Source organism: Chiloscyllium punctatum, chromosome 7 (genome assembly GCF_047496795.1).
Source record: "Chiloscyllium punctatum isolate Juve2018m chromosome 7, sChiPun1.3, whole genome shotgun sequence".
In the NCBI taxonomy this organism is placed as follows: domain Eukaryota; kingdom Metazoa; phylum Chordata; class Chondrichthyes; order Orectolobiformes; family Hemiscylliidae; genus Chiloscyllium; species Chiloscyllium punctatum.
Window position 1 is genome coordinate 131,094,976 of NC_092745.1, and position 20,980 is coordinate 131,115,955.

At 40.6% G+C, this 20,980-nt stretch overlaps 1 protein-coding gene across 3 annotated transcripts in view; it reads right to left on the reverse strand.

Moving 5' to 3' along the window:
• Nucleotides 1-20,980, reverse strand: part of syde2 (synapse defective 1, Rho GTPase, homolog 2 (C. elegans)) — a 233,776-nt gene that overhangs the window by 208,526 nt on the left and 4,270 nt on the right. For all 3 annotated transcript variants that reach the window (XR_011961195.1, XM_072574847.1, XM_072574846.1), the window contains exon 2: nucleotides 8,052-8,753. Coding sequence is in view for 2 of the 3 variants with exons in the window: in XM_072574847.1 (XP_072430948.1) it covers nucleotides 8,052-8,753 (702 nt within the window). In the remaining variant the exon portion in view is untranslated. The remainder of the gene's footprint in view (nucleotides 1-8,051; nucleotides 8,754-20,980) is intronic.

The following is a 20,980-nucleotide window of genomic DNA, read 5'->3' on the forward strand; positions in this document are numbered from 1 at the left end:
TCCCTTAATACAAAATATAATCCTGAAGATGATTTTCACCTTGACTTAAATTGCAAAACTTGGGGCTAAATTACCTGACAATGTAAAGATTTTTAATTACTTTTGAATCTGTACAAGCATCAATACAAACACAGTAAATCATAGCACAATTTTGAGACATTTGTCTTTCCTACATGTGTGCATTTGACAAGGTGCCACATAAAAGACTGATCCAGAAAATTAGATCCCGGGGGTTAAGGGTATTGGTTTAGGATTAACTGACTGACAAAGCAGAGGGTTGGAATAAATGGGCCCTTCTCTGGATAGTGAACTGTAATTACCTGGCAGGGCTGAGTTCCTAGACCTCAACTATTTATTCTCCATATAAATGATCTGCAAGCAGGGACAGAATGTAACAGAATTTGCAGATGATACTAAACTAGGCAGGAAAGTAGGTTCTGATGAGGAGTTAGAGTTTATAGATGGATATTGATAGGCTAAGAGAATGGGCCAGAATCTGGCAGATGGAGTTTAATATGGATAAGTGTGAGCTCATCCATTTTAGCCAGAAAAATAAAAGACAAATTATTTAAATGGGAAGCAGATTCAAAGTGCGTCAGTGCACCCTTGTGCATGCGCCACAAAGTGAGAATCCAAGTAAATGAAATCATGGCATTAATTGCAAAAGGACTGGATTATAGAAGCAAAGTTGTGTTGTTACAATTATAGAAGGTGTTGGTGAGACCAGGTCTAAAGTAGTGTGTCCAGTTTCAGTCTCCCCACCTGAGGCATGGGAGGCAGTTCAGAGGAGGTGCACCAGGTAGATTCCAGGGATGAAATGGGTGTTGCACAAGGAGTTGAAAATCTTGGCTTTGTACTCACTGGGAAGGAAAAGGAGGGGGGGGGGGGGGGGGGGGGGAGGAAGAGGAGGGGGGCTGGGGGGAATGGCAGGGGGGGGGGGGGTGAAGAAAGGGGAATGCAGTACAGAAAATGCTGAAGGGGTTTGATAACGTGGATGTTGGACAGATGCTCCCTGTTGCAGGACACAGTCAAAAACAAGAGATCATAGATATATAGTGAGAGGAAGTTAAGTTCAAAACTGAGATGAAGAGGAACTACTTCTCTCAGAGGTCTGTGAATCCATGGAACTTACTGCCACACTGCAGCAGAGGAAGAATCAAAACAACAGATGCAAGAAGGAAATAGATAAGTGAATGGGCAAAACTGTGGCAGATGGAGTTCAAAGTCAGCAAGTGTGTGATTATCCATTTTGAACCAGTAAAGAATAGATAAAGGCACTTTACAGATGACTGGAAGTTAAGTACAGTGGATGTCCAAAGAGACTTGAAGGTTCACATGCATAGATCTTCAAAAAGTCACAAACAGGTGCAGAAAATAATCAAGGCAGCTAACAGAACGGCCTTTATATCTAGGGGACCAGTGCAAAGATGCAGAAATTGTGCTGCAGTTATACAAAATCCTGGGTAAATCCCACTTGGAGCAGAGATCGAGCACCACACCTTAGGAAAGATAGAATGACCTAGAAGACAGCACAACATACATTTACAAGAATAATACCTAGACTTCAGGGGTTAAGTTATGAAGAGAGATTACACACATTAGGTCTGTTTTCTCCAGAATTTAGAGGGTTAAGGGGGAATCTGATCAAAGTCTTTAAGGTATTAACAGGAAAAGACATGGTGTATAAAGAAACTATTTCCATTGGTTAGGAATTCTAGAACTACAGGCACAGTCTGAGAATTAAGGTCAGATTGTTGAGAGGAGATATTAGGAAGCACTCCCGTAAAGGGTAATAAAACTCTTGCACAAATGCAGGATCAGTTGTTAATTTAGAGATGATTTTTGTTAAGCATACTGTATTAAGTGATATGGGCCAAAGGCTAGTATAATGCAGTTAAGCCACAGATCAGCTATTATCTCATTGAATGGTGGAACCACCTTAAAGGGCTGAATGATCGACTCCTGTTCTTATACTCCTATAGGTCTATTAAAATTGAGACAGAAGTCATAGCGTATAAAGCTATTTTAAAAAGCAAATTAGGATGGATCATATGCTTTCACCAGCTTGTATCACCATTCAACAGGATCACTGCTGATTTACAGTTCACATCTACACTCCCACCATATATACACAGTTTGATTTTTATGTTTGAGAGTACGATAGATTAGAAAGTTAATTCTGGACAGTATTGGCAAACAATCCTAAATAGTATCAGGGTCCTCTAACCTGCCCCAAAGACATGATCCTGATACACAGGTAACAAGAGCATTATAACACTTCTACTTGCAATCAGTCTGCAATATCGCCATACCAAACAACCAAATATCAAGAAGGAATTAAAACTGAGTAAGAAATGGAATGGAGACTGTCAAATCTATGATACTTCAGTCTGATCAATAAATTCTAAAAGTCAAGGATAATCAGCTAACACATTGACAACTTGTCTGAAAATAATGGCAACTGAGGTAGAGATTAAATCAATACTAGGATGATAATTTTTTTTTAAATTTCAATCCTCCATTATGTTAAATAACTACTCATTTGTGACTACTATTTTGAAAGAGTGGGCCATGACCAGTCCTTTATGAATCATTCGAGAGGTGAGTTTTAAAACATTTTGCAATAACCTAGCCTCAATACTGTTGGGAGGGAGTTCCAAAAGTGGCTTAACATCACCTCTGAATGGCCTGGCTATCATTAAGATTTTACCCCTTTGTTCTGGACTTCCATGAGAGGAAACTTTCCCTCTATCTACCCACCCAATGAAATCATTCAATCACCTTAAAACAAATCCACAAGATCACCTCTTTAATCTTTACTCAAATAAACAGAAACTAGTTGATACAAATGTCCTCATTTTAAACACATTGCTGTGGTTCTGGAATCACATATAGGCCAGACCAGGTAAGGGATGATTTCCTTCCCTAAATATATAAATCAAATTTCAGAGAATAATAAGGCAGTAATAGGGGATTTTAACTAATCATTAACTGGAATTAATTGTTTCCTCCATATCTTAAACACCAATCTTCTTAAATTGCATCCAGGAGAACTTTTAAATCAGAAAGCCGGACAAAGGAAGGGACAGTTCTCAATCTAACATTCAGAAACGAGCTTAGCATCAGGAGAGGAGGGCATTTTGGAGATGGGACCATAACTCAGTTTTGTTTAGGATCATTATAGAAAAGGATAAGGACGGGCTGGGAATAAACATTCTAAACCGGGGGAAGGCTAATTTGACCGAGGTTAGATCAAGTAGTCTGGGAGTAGCTACTTGCAGCTAAAACAGTGTTGGAGCAATGGGAGGTATTCACACAGAGGAAGTATCAACAGTACAGTGCAAAGGATGAAACCAGAAGCAGAGAAGCCTGGGTGCCAAGGGGCAGAAAGGTGAGGATTAATAAAATAAAATTTTGCAGATACTGATGGCTCAATGCAGCAGAGTCCCTAGAGGAGCATAAAAATGCAGTGAAAGTCTTAAAAAAGGAAAGAGATTGCACCAGAAAGCATTCACGGTTAGATTCAAGAAAAACCCAAAGGAGTTTCTTAAAAGTATAAAGAACAAGAGAATAAGGAGAAAAGAATAGGGTCCATTAGGGACCACAGAGAGAATCTGTGTGTAGACCCAGAACATGTGAACACAGTCCTCAGTAAATAATGTGTCAGCCTTCATAATGGTTACAGGGATAGACATCAGGAAGGAGGACAGAAAGATTAACTTAAAGAGTGAAGAGGCACTAGTGGGTTCAACAACCTTCATGATGGATAAACCCACAGGCCCAGATGTGATGTCTCCCAAGTTGTTGAGGGATTCAGAGAAGATACAAGGGACCCAGGCAATAATTCTCAGATTCATTCTGACCACAGATGTGGAAATTGCTCACATGATCTCGTCACTTAAAAAAACAGAGCAAAGGATAGACCAGGAGATAATAGCCCAGTCATTTTAACCTCAGTGGTAGATAAGTTATTAGAAAGAACTCTGAGGGACAGATTATATTAGAGTTTGGAAAAAACACATTTAGGGAAATTCAGCATGGACCTGAGGGATGGTAATCTTTCAAAACTTTAAACTAACATTTGAAGAGCTAACAGGAGTACTGATGAGTGTAATTGTAGTCCACATGGAATTTTGCTAAGCTTTTTATAAAATCACTCCTGACAAACTGGTCAAACAAGCAAGAACCCATGGGATCCAAGACAAAAAGACAAAGGACTACAATGTGACTGGTACAACTCTGGGAAGTACTGAAGCTCAGATGGGCCTTGGTGTTGCATATTCACAGATCCCTGAAGGTAACAGAGCAGTCAATAAGTGATCAAGGAGGCAAATGGGATACTGGTCTTTATTAGCCAAGTCATTGAATACAAGGGCTAGGAGTTTGTGATGAAACTGTAGATAATAACAACCAACAGCTGGAGTACTCTGAGCAGGTCTGGTCACCACATTACAGGAAGGATGTGAATACACTGGAGGGGGTACAGGGGTGGTTTGTCAGGATGTTGCCCAGGCTGCAAGATCTGAGCTGAGGGGACATATTGGATAGGCTGGAGTTGTTTTGCCCGGAGCAGAGAAGGTTGAGGGCAGATCTGACAGAGGTGTATAAGATTATAAAGGGGCAAAGACAGGGTGGATCATAAGGCACCTTTCTTCCTTGGGAGAGGGATCAGTAACCAGGAGGCATTGATTTTGGATAAGAGATGGAGGCTAAGGGAAGAGTTGAGAATTTGCCACTACCCTCTGGGTGAACAAATCTGAAACACTGTCTGAAAGGGTGGTTGAATCAGGAACTCCTGTAACATTTAAGAAGGTATTTACTTACATTGCCATGGCCTCGAGGGCTTAGGGCCAAGAACTGGAAAATAGGATTAGTACGGTCACATCTTTGACCAGCATGGACACAGGGTGTCCAATGGCTTCCTTTTGTACTACAAATGTTCTGAATCTGATGTTTCAACAATAATTCTATTAGTTTTAAAATAGTGATTGAAAAGGATAGACCAGATCTAAAAGTTGAGGTTCTAAATTGGAGGAAGGCTAATTTTAACAGTATCAGACAAGAACATTCAAAAGCTGATTGGGGCATATGTTTGCAGGTAAAAGGACTGCTGGAAAATGGGAAGCCTTCAGGAATTAGATAACAGGAGTCCAGAGATAGTATGTTCCTGTCAAGATGAAAGGAAAGGCTGGTAGGTGTACAGAAAGCTGGATGACTAAAGAAATTGAGGGTTTGGTCAAGAAAAAGAAGGAAGCATATGTCAGGTATAAACAAGACAAATTGAGTTTGTCCTTAGAGTATAAGGGCAGTAGGAATATATTTAACAGGGAAATCAGGAGGGCAAAAAGGGGACATGAGATAGAGTTAAGGAGAATCCAAAGCTATTTGTCAAAGGGTTTTTCCAAATACATCAAGGACAAAAGGTAACTCGGGAGAGAACAGGGGCTCCTCAAAGATCAGCAATGCAGCCTTTGCATGGAGCTGCAGGAGATGGGGGAGATACAGGTGCACAATCCTTTTTCCGAAATGCTCAGGACCAGCTGGTTTTCGGAATTCAGAATTTTCTAATTTCAGAATAAGTGACAGTTTGATGATAAAAGTTTGAAAAATCTTACCTAACAGCAGACACACTGAGTAAAACGGGCTGTGAAACAGAATGGAGGCCTGTCAGTGCTGAGCCACACCCCCACGTCACATCTGAGTAACACGGATCGAGTGGGTATGGAGTTGGGCTAACTGTTTGCGTGCCAAACAACCTTGTTAATGAGAAAAAACTTCACAAAAAACATCTGTTTTCAGATAAAGACTTATCTACTTGTACTAAACAAGTATTTTGCATCAGTGTTTACTGTGGAAAAGACATGGAAGATATAGAATGTAGTAAATAGATGGCAACACATTGAAAAATATCCATATTACAGAGGAGGAAGTGCTTGATGTCTTAAAACGCATAAAAGTGGATAAATCTCCATTACCTGATCAGGTGTACCCTAGAACTCTGCGGGAATCTAGGGAACCGATTGCTGGGCCTCTTGCTGAGATTGTTGTATCATCGATAGCCACAGGTGAGGCGCCGGAAGACTGGAGGTTGGCAACGTGGTGCAATTATTTAAGAAAGGTGTTAAGAACAAGCCAGTGAACTACAGACCAGTGAGCTGGACCTCAGTGGTGGGCAAGTTGTTGGAGGGAATCCTGAGGGACAGGATGTACATGTATTTGGAAAGGCAAGGACTGATTAGGGATAGTCAACATGGCTTTGTGTGTGGGAAATCATGTCTCACAAACTTGATTGAGTTTTTTGAAGAAGTAACAAAGAGGATTGACGAGGGCAGAGTGGTAGATGTGATTTATATGACTTCAGTAAGGAGTTAGGCAAGGCACCTCATAGGAGACTGGTTAGCAAGGTTAGATCTCATGGGAATACAGTGAAACTAGCCATTTGGATACAGAACTGGCTCACAAGGTAGAAGACAGAGGGTGGTGGTGGAGGGCTGTTTTTCAGACTGGAGGCCTGTGACCAGCGGAGTGCCACAAGGATTGGTGCTGGGTCCACTACTTCCCGTTATTTATATAAATGATTTGGATGTGAGCATAAGAGGTGTATAGTTAGTAAGTTTGCAGATGACACTATAATTGGAGGTGTAGTGGACAGCTAAGAAGGTTACCTCAGATTACAATGGGATCTTGGGGCCAATGGGATTTAATTAAGATAAATGAGAGGTGCTGCATTTTGGGAAAGCAAATCTTAGCAGGACTTCTCCATTTAATGGTAAGGCCCTAGGGAGTGTTGTTGAACAAAGAGACCTTGGAGGTTCATAGCTCCTTGAAAGTAGAGTTGCAGGTAGATCGGACAGTGAAGGTATTTGGTATGCTTTCCTTTAATCGGTCAGAATGTTGAGTAGAGGAGTTGGGAGGTCATGTTGCGGCTGTTCAGGACATTGGTTTAGCCACTTTTGGAATATTGCGTGCATTTTTGGTCTCCTTCCGATCAGAAAGATAGTGAAACTTGAAAGGGTTCAGAAAAGATTTACAAGGATGTTGCCAGGGTTGGAGGATTTGAGCTATAGGGAGAGGTTGAATAGGCTAGTGCTGTTTTCCCTGGAGCATCAGAGGCTGAGGGGTGACCTTATAGAGGTTTATAAAATCATGAGGGGCATGAATAGGATAAATAGACAAAGTATTTTCCCTGGGGTGGGGGGAGTCCAGAACTAGAGCGCATAGGCTTAGGGCAAGGGGGGAAATATATAAAAGAAGCCTAAGGGACAACCTTTCACAGAGAGTGGAGAGTGTATGTGGAATGAGCTGCCAGAGGAAGTGGAGGAGGCTAGTATAATTGCAACATTTAAAAAGGCATCCTGATGGTATACGAATAGGAAGGGTTTAAAGAGGGATTTGGACCGGGTGCTGGCAGGTTGGACGGGATTGGAGTGGGATATCTGGTCGGCATGGATGAGTTGGACCTAAAAGGATCTGTTTCCATACTGTATATCCCTATGACTGAGACGAATCCTTTTAACCCAGTACCATTCTAGCAGATTAGCGCATTACCTGCTCCAAAACCTATATGCCCTGAATGCAGTACCAAATACGCAATGCCTAAAGTAGTCATCAGGTTTAAATGCTGCCTCAAGAAACTTGCTTAAATGTTTGGGGTGCTTCCTTTTGTTGCTACACATTTCTAGCCAAAAATTGATATTGCAGCAAATGTACATTATTGATGTACAGCAGGTTAATGCTGCATGATCAGTGACAATGGGAATTCAATACATCTCTAACAAAACAGGTTATTGAAAAAACTAGCAAATAGTAGTCAGTTAAAAAAGGTGGTTCTAACACCTCACTAAGAAGCAAAGCAGTTTTACACAAAAACCAAAAAGAGGACACTTTAAAAAGAGGTATAGGAGTTACCCATTCTCCCAAGCTCAAAGTAGATGTTTATAATGCCCAAAACAAATTTCAAGGGTATAAACAACAATTATAACTAAAATTATTTGATAATTTATTATTCATACATTCTACAAGAGCTTCCTGAGACAATACAAACAGCTTACCTGAAACTGGAGGCCTGTGGACACAGATTTCCTCCATGCTTGCCTCACTCTTAAACTTGCATACACAGGTCTGCCTATGCAGCTGCCCACTGTTTGTGGAATTTGTAGAATTCACAGAATTTCCCTGATTCACAATCACTGGGACTATCTGGGATTCTTGCACACTTTCAGAACAATTTTCAGAGGTCCCCAAGATAATTGGTCCCTTTAACAAATCACCACCAGGTAATAAACATTGCTTCATCTGCAAGCTGCTGACAGGCTGATCAACTTTAGCCACAGAAATCCTCGGGGCAACTGCAAGTTTTATATGTGACAGATCGACTTCTTCATCTTCTGGAATAGGGTTGTACCATATTTCCCCTTCATCATCTGCATCATTTTCTTCATTATGATCCAGAGAGTTCCCTTCAGTATGCCTTCGATCATTTTGTTGGATATGTTCTCTTGGCAGAACTGCAGGCTGCTGCTTGCTTTCGTGTAAGGGACTTGGATTACTTGTACGATTTGTTAGCTCTACTGCTACAGAAGCATTGGTCTCTTCGTTCATTTGAGGATTGAGTGTGCATTGTTGCAGCCAGTTTCGTTTTTTGGACACCGTAATGTTGTTTATGTGTGGCCTGTGGTTATTGAGTTCAGTAGCTTCAGTGACTTTCAATTCTCTCTTGATAACAGAAGAAGCATGAATTGTTTCAATGAAGTCTTCATTGGGAGGGAAGAAAAAGGAAAAGCTTATTAATTTTGCAGAAAACAAAGTACACTCAGATACAATAAAACAAGTTTCATTAAACCTTTCAAAAAGATGACTTCCAAATCCTGAAATTCATAAGTTAACAAAATACAAGTAATTTCAGTAACCAAAAATGTCTGAGTACTGTATGGAATTAGATTTGCCAATAGCTACAGGCTCAACTGCTTCCAGCTCAAATAGTAAGAGTTATCACCTTCAAAATGTTTACTTTTACAATTGTTACATACTTATGTAAGTTCACACTCAGTGAATGTCTATTTTTACAATTCTTGTAATGCCTTGGATTTATAATCAATCCTATACATTGGGCACCATCTCGAGATCATAGTTACCATCTTCAAAATTGAACCTAACATCTTTAAGGTCGTAAGTACATATCCACTGAGACATGAAAGAAAGCCCAATCTACAAATAGCTTAAGTGGCTAAATCTTGTCCTGTAGCAAGAAACTGCAACAGTCCTGAACTAGTTAAAAGAACCACCAGTATACGCTATTTCTTGAAAAGTCTGGACCACGGTATAGTTGGTCTTTAATAAGTTAGTTAAACTGTGTTGTACATATTTAGCCTGGAACCAATACTCAAGACTTCTAATCTTTAGGCTAAAACTCTGCAATTTAATGTGAAAATAACATGTCCACTTGTCCCTTGCAAAACAGGCAACTCAGACTGTCATGTTGTTCTAGTGTAAATACAGCCAAATCACTTTAGCAAAGATGTGTTTACTACCAGTCTTCAGTCGCGGCTGGCCATACAGCATAATATTGCCTTCTAGGCAAATACTTTCATAGGAATGCAGTGGTCACAAAACACGCAAGCACTGCAACATGCTGGTATATTGCTACTTTTCAGGGACTACAAATAATGAGCATGTTTATACTTGCACTACATTCCAACAGAAGTCAGATAACAGATTCAACTAGTTGTTGATTGTTTCTCAATGCTGATAGCATCAGGTAAGTTTTCCTAAACACGTGCTTTAGAAATTAACCCACAAGTGAATCACTTTTCAACTGGAAACTTCTTTTTTTAAAAAGTGCATGGTACCTCATTCCGGATGGCATGCTGTTCATTCACATACATGTCTGAACTCATCAACTATGAAACAAGCACATTTTGTAATACTAAACATTTTATTCATAATCCACCATATTACTTCACATCAGCAAGTTCACACGCAAACCTACGTAATTTCTATACACTTGCCCAAATTCTATTTAAATGCTCAAACAGTCCTATTTTCTGTCATAAGTATTTGACCTCAGGGAGAAGACACATTTAGATCAGAGTTTTCAGGATGAGAAGTTTCTCAGCACTCTGGAGCCAACATAGTACTTCCTTAAAGTGCAATTGTTTTGTAGTAAACACAATTACCAATGTACACACAAACTCCCACAAATGTAATCATGGCAAGATAATTGTTTTATTGATGTGGATTGAGGGATAAATATTGATACCAATATTAGCACACAACAAGATAACTCCCATGCTCTTATTTGAAATAGTGCCATGCCGCAGGCTTAATGTCTCATTTGAAAGATGACACCAGAGCAGTACTCTCTACATACTGCACACTTGAGTGTCATTTTTGTACTGAACTCAAAGTGGGACTGGAATCTTTTCTACCCTCACGCAAGGCACAATAGTATATTTAGAAAGAATAAATTACGTTGGTTCAGTAGCACCAGGAATGCATTTACAGATTCTGAAGTAAAACAATAATTCTCATGCCACTGAGCTTTTCTACTGTCTAATTAACTATCAAGCAATTCGCATTCCTCTTTGAAGTGGCAAACTATGAAATACCAGCAAGGATGATTCTCCCTTGACAAAATTTCTGCCAAATAAGACCAAAAAGTTTTCAACAAAACTTACTTTCTGTAGATTAATATTTTAAGATAATACTAGCAAAAAAATCTTTCAGCCTTCCAAAATCAAAGCATACATAGCAATTGTTAATTGGAGGTAAATTTCTACTCCTTCACTGTTGCTGGGTCAAAATCCTGGCGTCCCCAAAAATCCACCTAATGCATCACCGTCCCACAGTGACTGCAATATTACTGTCAGTACAAAAACTGAATATTCACATAGCCAGGTTACCCATTGCACGTATACAAACAGGAGGTTGGAAGAATACAGCAAGCCAGGCAGCATTTCAGGTACTAACCCTTCTTCAGGACTAGATGTGGGGTGTAAGGGAGCTACAGAACTTCCTCTTGGACAGCTTACAGCCCAGAGGACTTAACATTGAGATCCCCATTTCAAATAACCTTCCCACCCATCCCCCAGCTCCCTCTTTCCATTCTACCTACTGAACTTCCTTCCCTCCCATCACCCAGATTACACCCACTACCTGTGTCCACCCATCACCACCTCACCATTCTGCTACTCTCCGCCCCCACCACTATCTATAGCTTCCCCTGCCCCACATCTAGTCCTGAAGGGTTACACCCAAAATGTTGACTTCTCTATCTGCTGATGCTGCCTGGCTTGCTGTGTTCTTCCAGCCTCCTGTTTACCTACTTTGGATTCCAGTACATGCAGTTTTTTTTGTCTCTACCCACTGTACATACTGGGTTTGTGTTTCATTGTACATGGGATTTAAGCATTGCTGGGTTTCCAATTTCTTTAAGAAACACCTCTAAAATGTAAAAAAGGCCCTAAAGGAGCATTCCATATCCAAAGTTTTACCTGCACATCCACCAATATCATTTATTGTATCCGTTGCTCCTGATATGGTCTCTTCTACATTGGGGAGACTGGACGCCTCCGAGCAGAGCGCTTTAGGGAACATATCCGGGACACCCGCACCAATCAACCACACCACCCTGTGGCCCAACATTTCAACTCCCCCTCCCACTCTGCCGAGGACATGGGCCTCCTTCACTGCCGCTCCCTCACCAGACGCCTGGAGGAAGAATGCCTCATCTTCCGCTTCGGAACACTTCAACCCCAGGGCATCAATGTGGACTTCACCAGTTTCCTCATTTCCCCATCTCCCACCTTACCCCAGTTCCAAACTTCCAGCTCAGCACTGTCCCCATGACTTGTCCTACCTGCCTATCTCCTTTTCCACCTATCCACTCCACCCTTCTCCCTGACCTATCACCTTCATCCCCTCCCCCACTACTCTTATGCTACTTTCTCCCCACCCCCACGCTCCTCTCACTTATCTCTCCATCCTTCAGGCTCTCTGCCTTTATTCCTGAAGGGCTTTTGCCCGAAACATCAATTTTACTGCTCCTCGAATGCTGCCTGAACTGCTGTGCTCTTCCAGCACCACTAATCCAGAATCTGGTTTCCAGCATCTGCAATCATTGTTTTTACCTACATTATGGATTTAGATCATCCATAATGAAGTGCAATTTACCCAGCATAAGTGAGAAACTATTAATCCATTCACATGGAGCAGAACAAATCAACTAGTAAAAAATACAAGCAGATGGTTATCTGAAGTTCATTTTCACTTTCACTAGGAAATGGTATTAAATTCCCCTTTTCTCCCACCCCACTTCTGACCGAGGAGATAAGACACCTCTTATTGTCTAGAAAAGATTTAAATCTAGGTTTTCCAGGTGACAGGGCTCTATGTAATTAAACAGATTACAAATATTTTATTTTCCCCCAGTTTAGAATCTCTAGAGTGTGGAAACAGGCCCTTCAGCCCAACAAGTCCACACCAACCCTCAAGAGTAACCCACCCAGACGCATTTCCCCTAGCCTATATTTACCCCTCTGACTAATGCACCTAACCTAAACATCCCTGAACAGTATGGGGCAATTTAGCATGGTCAATTCACCCTAACCGGCACATCTTTGGACTGTGGGAGGAAACCTAACACAGACACAGGGAAAATGTGCAAATACCACAGTCAGTCACACGAGGCTGGAATCTAACCTGGGTCCCTGCTGCTGTGAGGCCACTGTGCCGCCCCTAGTTTTTCCTGGATCTTTTCATTAGAAGAAACATTTGCATTTCCTGTATTACATGTGCTAACTTATCCAATTTTAGCTCAGGTCTCAAAGAAGCACACGAATAAAAGCTAAATACCATTGATTCTGCAAATCTTAAACAGAATACTACAGCAACTTGGCAAATCTAGCAATATCTATGGGCAAGCAAAACAATTAGTGTCAAGTCTGGAATACCTCTCCTTTAGAGTTCTGAAGAAGAGTTACATGAAAGTTGAAACAAAAACACTGTTCCTCTCTAAAGATGCTGCCAGAAGTGCAGAGTCTCTTCAGCATTCGGTTTGCTCCAAACACAATCTTGTGCATACTACGAAACCAAAGTTATCTTTGGTTTCATATTTTAACACCATCTAGGAAATAACTGCGCTCGAGAGACAAGTTCTCAACTTGTTTGCTTTCTTCAGTGTTTCTGGCTTTGCCAATGCAAGGTATACAGGAATCCTGTCCTGAACACCATCATTGTTTTGAAAGCACAAAATGAGATCATCAGAAAACAATCAATTCAACAGGGCTAGAAAGCACTGTGATTAGTCTATTGATAAATAAAGTTAAGAACCATAAATAGGTACTTCAGTGAGCGAAGACAACGGTTATCTCCAGATCTACCTTCTAGCACATGAAATGAAGAAACTAGGTTAATCAAATTGGCAAGAAACTGAAAAATGAAATCAAGAGATTAATGTTGAAGACATGAATCAAATCGTCTCACTTGCTGTACTGACCTTTCAGTTAGCAATCCCTTACTGCAAATAGAACCAAGCACATTTTCCAATGATTGAACAGAGAAGTGTTGACAGCAAATTGTGGAACCATTATACCTTGTCATGGAGTTGAGGTAGCAACTAAATAGGTAAAAGAATTCAATAACAGTTATCTATACTTTAGTTAAAAATAAGCATCAGTACCATTAACCTGATTTTTAAAAATTTAATCTATTTTTTCTAATCAAGTTGTTCAGAAATATATCTCTCACTTCTGCAGCAGGTGGAACTTGAACCTGGGCCTCCCCTTCCAGGGGTAAGGGCACTACTTCATTGCTACTCGACTCCACAGAGTTATTGATGTGGAAGTGCTGGTGTTGAACTGGGTTGGACAAGGTCAAAAATTACAATGCCAGGATATAGTCCAACAGGTTTGTTTGTAAACAAGATTGTGGAGAGCCTCACTGCTCCTTCAGGTGCTAGTCAAAGAGCAGCACTCCAAAAGCTGGTTTCAAATAAACCTGTTGGACTATAACCTTGTATTGTGATTTTTGACAGAGTTATTTGAAATATGCATACCAATAGAAAATAAACTAAAATCGCAATTAAGAACTCCATGAATAATAGAGGACAGGCTCTAGAATAAAATGGTTATCAAGGATTCATCCTTTAATCAAACTGCATGCTTGCAATTACAATCTTCCCAAAATTCAATCATTAGTCATGCTTTCGGTCTGTAAGTTTCACTGGACAATGCCTTAGGTAAGCTACATGTAGATAAAAATGGAATAGTGTAGGTTAGATGGGCTTCAGATTGGTTCCACAGGTCTGCACCACATCAAGAGCTGAACGGCCTGTACTGTGTTCTAATGCTTTATGTTCTAACTCTTTTGCACACCAGTTAAGTTTTCATACAGTACGAAATTAAATGCTCTGATTAATACCCTTGACCCATGGGTTTTCAAACTGACTCATTTCTGCACGGCTGGGGCAGGAAAAAGGAAAGGAAAGGGGGGAAAAAGAAGGGAATTTGTAGCCTGAGGCTCAGCCTAAGACAAGTAATTCAACCAACACATACACTCATTGAAGAGATCTCGACAGAATGTTCCACATACCAGAGTCAACAGACCATACAAGTCTGGAATCAGTGCCCAAGGCTACCAATTCTTCTCATGCCCAGTTTTTAGTGCGGCAGTAACTTCAACAATCTTCATGGCAATATTTTTATGAACACACATCTGATTAATTAGAAGATCTTACGATCAATTTTGAAAAAGATCAAGATTTGTACCAGGAATTCCACATTATATTTTAATGGTCAGGAAATCTTTCACACAAAAAAAAACTACTCTAAAAGTATTAAAGTCACTTCATGAAAGAAAAATTATGGACCTATTATTAAAGCATGAAACCCTTGAAGACATGAATATCAGTTACTTTGGTAGTCCTGCTTTCGCAATGCAACATTGCTCAACAATGTTTATCTTCGTCAAATGCAGTATTCACATGAAAAGATCATCAACAAAAAGCCTTATCTTGGTTTCTTGCCCAAACAGGGGCCATTTTCCAGTATTTTGTTTTAAATCTAGATTTTACTTATCTGTAATTTTCTTCTGTTTCAGTATTCAGAGTTAAACCTTGTAGGAAACCGTCAACGTTTAATGGCAAGTGATAATGATAGTACTGCAGATTCCCTTAAATTATATAGCTGTCAGATCAGCATTTTCAAAGAATTATAGCATTTACAATAATTTCTGCCCAAGAATGTTTCGCATGTTACATTTCAGGGAATACAGCATCACAAAGAAAGAATGCATTAGTATTTTTATGATTTACTCAGAAGGAACTAGAAAATAAATGCAGGATGTTATGCAAATGGGATGAATACATATTGTTAGGATTTGAAAGAACATCATGAACACTATTCAGCATTTGTTGCAACACAAAAGCAGTGATATATTTTCTAGCAAAGATTCAAGCCCTTACAGCACAGGATTTGGAGATGCTGATGCATTGCTTTACTTAGACCAGAGTACTGTAAGTAAGTGGCAGACTGAGTCTTGGGGTGGGTGAGGAAGAGTAGTACATTAAAAGCACCCACTCAATTCTGCAAAGTGGTCCTCATGCTCGTACACTGCTCTCCAGTAAGTGGCTCAAGAAAGAAACTAAAAGAACAGACTCTGCAGAAATCATCCCGTACACCAATTGTAGCTTCATCTATCAAACCAAGAACAATGATAAACATGCGCGTATTTGCCCATGGATATTTCTTTTATTAGAAGGAATATTAATCCTTTTTTTTCAGTGAAACTTCCAATTCCTGGAGCTCATTTCCTGAACAGTAGCTACAAATTCTCCTATGTTAGGATTGGCACATAGGTACAGGTGGGTTATGGAGGGGTGACGTGGTCTTTGGAGGGTCAATCTAGACTTAATGGGCTTAATAGCCTCCAATTCTAGAATATTGCACAGCTACAAACTTTGGAATGGTACTCATCACTAATCATTATCTTCAAAGGTGATACAACAAAGTTTGAAGGAGGTGGTGGCGGCGGGGCACGGGGGAGCAAAAACTCAGGCAACCCACTAAGGCAACACACCCATGAATTCTCTTCTACAATACCATCTCTGCGATTCCTTGAATCAAGTATTCTTGATAACTGTCATGCCATCAGAATGGAGCAGGGGACATTACTACATATTCACAAACCAAACACCTCACCAGGGAAAAAAAAGTTCCAATGAGGGCAACACAATGCACAACAACTGAATGGAATGTGAGACTAAATCCCAACTAGACGTTAAAACTTTAATTGTTTATTTAACAATCTACAAGAATCCCAGGCCACTTTGAAAACATTCACCCTCATCCACTATCGGAGTTAATAAAGTATTTTTATGCCACTAGCAGCTCCACCTGGACATTATGGAGGTGTAGTAAAATCAAGAACACTTCAGGTAGTGTTGGATTGCAGGTAGACAATAATATGGCCAGGACATTTATAGACTGTTCTGTAATTTTCATATATTTGGATCCAATATTGAATAAAGTAACAAGATGTAGGAAACAACAGATCTTGCCAAAATATAGCCCTTGCTCTATTCAGCTGCACTGGGAAGTGCATAACTCAAGTGCTGTGGTATCACCACTGACGTGGTTGCAATCAGAGTGAAAAATTAATGCAGTAGTTTTTATTATAATGGATAAGTTCATAATAGAAAGTTCAACACTAAAAATTTTAAAGGTTGATAGACAGTAAATGCACAGACATAAGATATTATATTTTCTTACACTAAATGAAGTTAATGCCTTGCTCTTAAATACTGCTCAACTTGCATTTGGATGAGAGTCCTTTTCATTTAAATTTGCTCATGGAATGTGGGTGCTGATGGCTGGGCAACATTTGTTGCTCATCTTAATTGTCCATTGGGCAGTTAAATGTCAACCACATTGCTATACAGCAAGTCACATGTCGGCAAGACCAGGTAAGGAAGGCAGTTACTTTTTCTAAGGGACATTATGGAGCTGTGTATTCTACCCAACAATTGACAATGGTTTCACAGTCATCATAAGACAATTCCTGACTTTTACGGTTTCAAGTTCCATCTGTCATAGTATATACAGCTGAACACAGTATAACTAGCCATACAGTCAGCATGGATTGGTTAAAAGTTAAAAATCACACAACACCAGGTTATAGTCCAACAGGTTTAATTGGAAGCACACTAGCTTTTGGAGCGATGCTCCTTCATCAGGTGATTGTGGAGGGCTCAATCGTAACACAAAATTTATAGCAAAAATTTACAGTGCGATGTAACTGAAATTATACATTGAAAAATTGATTGTCTGTTAAGCCTTTCATCTGTTAGAATACAGTGATAGTTTCACTTCTTTCATGTGTAAATCGCAAAACTTTTTTTTTTAAAAGTTGCATTCTCAGGTTAGCTATTAACAATGGTGATAGCTAGACAATATGTTGAAGGTGTTAGCCCCCTGTGTTCTCTGTCTATGACCTGATGTTTAGATTGATTCTAATCTAAAAAGTGAGATAACAGAATTTTACATAAATTCATGCAGTTTTTGAGCAAAGTGCAATGTAACTCTGCAAATACAAATTCACCACACAAAATATGTATGTGTATGTGGGTTTTTGTGTGTGTCTGTCTGGTGTGGGGGTTGTGAGTATGAGAAAGTGTGTGTGCGTGCGCGTGTATAGTGAGTGCAGAGTGTCTTAAGTCTGTGAGGGGGTGCATGTGTCTATAAGGGTGTGTGTGGGTGTCTGTGTACCTGTGTCCGTGTGTGTAGTGCAATGGTGATCACCTGTAATGTGACATGAACCCAAGGTCCCGGTTGAGGCCCTCCCTTTGGGTACCGAACTTAGCTATCAGCCTCTGCTCGGCCACTTTCCTCTGCTGCCTGTCCCGAAGTCCACCTTGGAGGATGGTCACCCAAAGGTCCGAGGTTATAAATTCTGTATTACGATCTAGCCCTCCACAATCACCTGATGAAGGAGCGTCGCTCCGAAAGCTAGTGTGCTTCCAATTAAACCTGTTGGACTATAACCTGGTGTTGTGTGATTTTTAACTTTGTACACCCGAGTCCAACACCGGCATCTCAGAATCATGGATTTGTTAAGGCAATGTTGTGTTTGACAGCTTTATTTTAATATTTTGCTGTGATAACCAGGAACGTTGATGAAAATAATGCTTTGGGCATATGGTCTACATCAACTTTAGCAAGGATTTTCACAAGGTCCCTTGTGGTAGGCTGGTCAAGAAAGAAAAGAGCTTGCGGGATTGAAGATAAAAGTGGCATAGGGGACCCTAAACTAGTTGAAAGGCAGGAAGCAGAGGGTGATGGTACAGCAATGTGTCTGTGACTGCAAGGCTGTTTCCAATCATCTTCCACAAGGCGCAAAGCTGTGGTCCTCACGGTTTGTAGTTTTCATTAATGATTTGGGTTTAAAATGTGGGGATATGATCAAGGAGTTTGAGAGTGAGATGAAAATGGTGGAATGATAAAGAGTGACAAACGGTAGCTGCAAAAGGTGGGAAGACATTAACGAATTGATCAACTGACAAGTGTAGTGCAAATGGAATTAAACTGGAAAAGTGAGAGGTAACGCATTTGAGGGCTAACAAAACAAAGGGATTATACTACAATAAAGAAAGCCAACATCCAGAGAGAAAAATCAGAGCCAGCACTTCCAAGTCCATTGATCCTGTCCAGGTGTTACTTTAAGAATGTTAGAACCTTGGACAATACTGATATCAGAGGGACTTTTTGTTCATATTCACAACCTGCTGAAAATAGATAAGGCAATTAAGACAGGATTTAAGAATGCTTGCCTTAATTAGCCAAACTACAGAACACAAGCACTGAGGTTACACTGGACTACATAAAATGCTAATTAGGCTGCAACCAGAGTATTGCTTACAGTTCTGGTCACTCTTGTTCAGAAAGGCATGACTACACTAGAAAGATTGCAGAGGAGATTCACAAGGCTGCTGCCTGAACTGAGTTCTCAGCTATGAGGAAAGATTGAAGAGTTTGGGTTTGTTTGCCCTTCAAAAAAATAAAGATTGAGAGGGGGACGTCATTAAGTCTGGTTATCTCTGGTTTGTTGCCTGTGCCACACACTAGCAAGGCAAGGAATAGAGAGGGGGAGAAGTTGAACATGTGGCGGCAGGGATGGTGCGAGAGGCAGGGTTTTGGATTCCTGGATAATTGGGGCTCTTTCTGAGATTGGTGGGACCTCTACAAACAGGATGGTCTTCACCTGAACCAGAGGGGTTCCAAAACCGCAGAGGGGGGGGGGAAAAAAAGAGGGGAGAATTTTGCTAATGCTGTTTGGGAGGGTTTAAACTAATTCAGCAAGGGGATGGGATCCGATCATGTAGTTTGAACATACAGGAGGTTGAGAATAGTGAAGTCCAAAATAAGGTTTTAAGGTTGCAAGAGGGCACCGGCAAGCAAGAAGTTGGCTTGAAGTGTGTCTACTTCAACAGCAGGAGCTTCTGGAATAAGGTGGGTGAACTTGCAACATGGGTGGAACCTGGGATTTCGATGTTGCAATCATTTCGGAGACATGGGTAGAGGAGGGACAGGAATGGTTGTTGCAGGTTCCAGGATTTAGATGTTTCGGTAAGAACAGAGAAGATGGTAAAAGAGAGAAGGTGTGGCATTGTCAGTCAAAAACAGAATACAGTGGCAGAAAGGATGTTGGATGAAGACCCGTCTACTAAGGTAGCTTGGGCTGAGGTTAGAAACAGGAAAGGGGAGGTCATCCTGTTGGGAGTTTTTTTTAAAATAGGCCTCCGAATAATTCCAGAGATTTAGAGGAAAGGATAGCAAAGATGATTCTTGATAGGAGCGATGTGACAGGGTAGTTGTTATGGCAGCTTTAACTTTCCAAATATTAACTGGGAATACTATAGTTCAAGTACTTTAAAATGGGCCAGTTTTTGTCCAATGTGTGCAAGAGGGATTCGTGACAGTATGTAGACAGGCCAACATGGGGGTGAGGTCACATTAGATTTGTTACTGGGTATTGAACCCAGCCAGGTGATAGATTTGGAGGTCGGTGAGCACTTTGGAGGTAGTGACCACAATTCAGTTATGTTTACTTTAGTGATGGAAAGGAATAAGTATATACTACTAGGCAAGTGTTATAGGTGGGGGGAAAAGGTAATTATGTTGTGATTAGGCAAGATTTTGGATGCATAAGATGGGGAAGGAAACTGCAGTGGATGGGCACAATTGAAATGTGGAGCTTTTTCAAGGAACGGCTACTGCGGGTCCCTGTTAGGCAGGGAGGAAATGATTGAGCGAGGGAGCAGTAGTTTACTAAGGAAGTTGAATCTCTTGTTAAGAGGAAGGCGGCGATTTATGTTCAGATGAGATTTGAAGGCTCAGTTAGGACACTTGACAGGTTAGGCCAGGAAAGCCTAAACAGAGAGCTAAGAAGAGCCAGTATGGGACATGAGAAGGCATTAGTGGATAGGATCAAGGAAAACCCAAAGGCTTTATATAGGTATAATCAGGAATAAAAGAATGACTAGAATAAGATTAGGGACAATCAAAGATAGTAACATGAAGTTGTGCATGGAGTCAGAGGAGTTAGTAGAAGTGCCAAATTAATGTTTTTCATCAGTATTCACACAAAAAAAATGACAATGTTGTGGAGGAGAACACAAATACAAGCTACTAGGCTGGATGGGATTGAGGTTCACAAGGGGGGTTAGCAATTCTGGAAAGTGTGAAAATAAGTAAGTCCCCTGGGCTGGATGGGATTTAGCCTCGGATTCTCAGGGTAGCCAGGGAGTAGGTTGGCTAACCTTTGGCTTTGATCTTGACGTTGTCATTGTCTACAGGAATAATGCCAGAAAACTGGAGGTTAGCAAATGCTGTTCCCTTGTTCAAGAAGGGGAGTAGAGACAACCCTGGTAATTATAGACCAATGAGCCTTACTTCGGTTGTGGGTAAAGTGTTGGAAAAGGTTATAA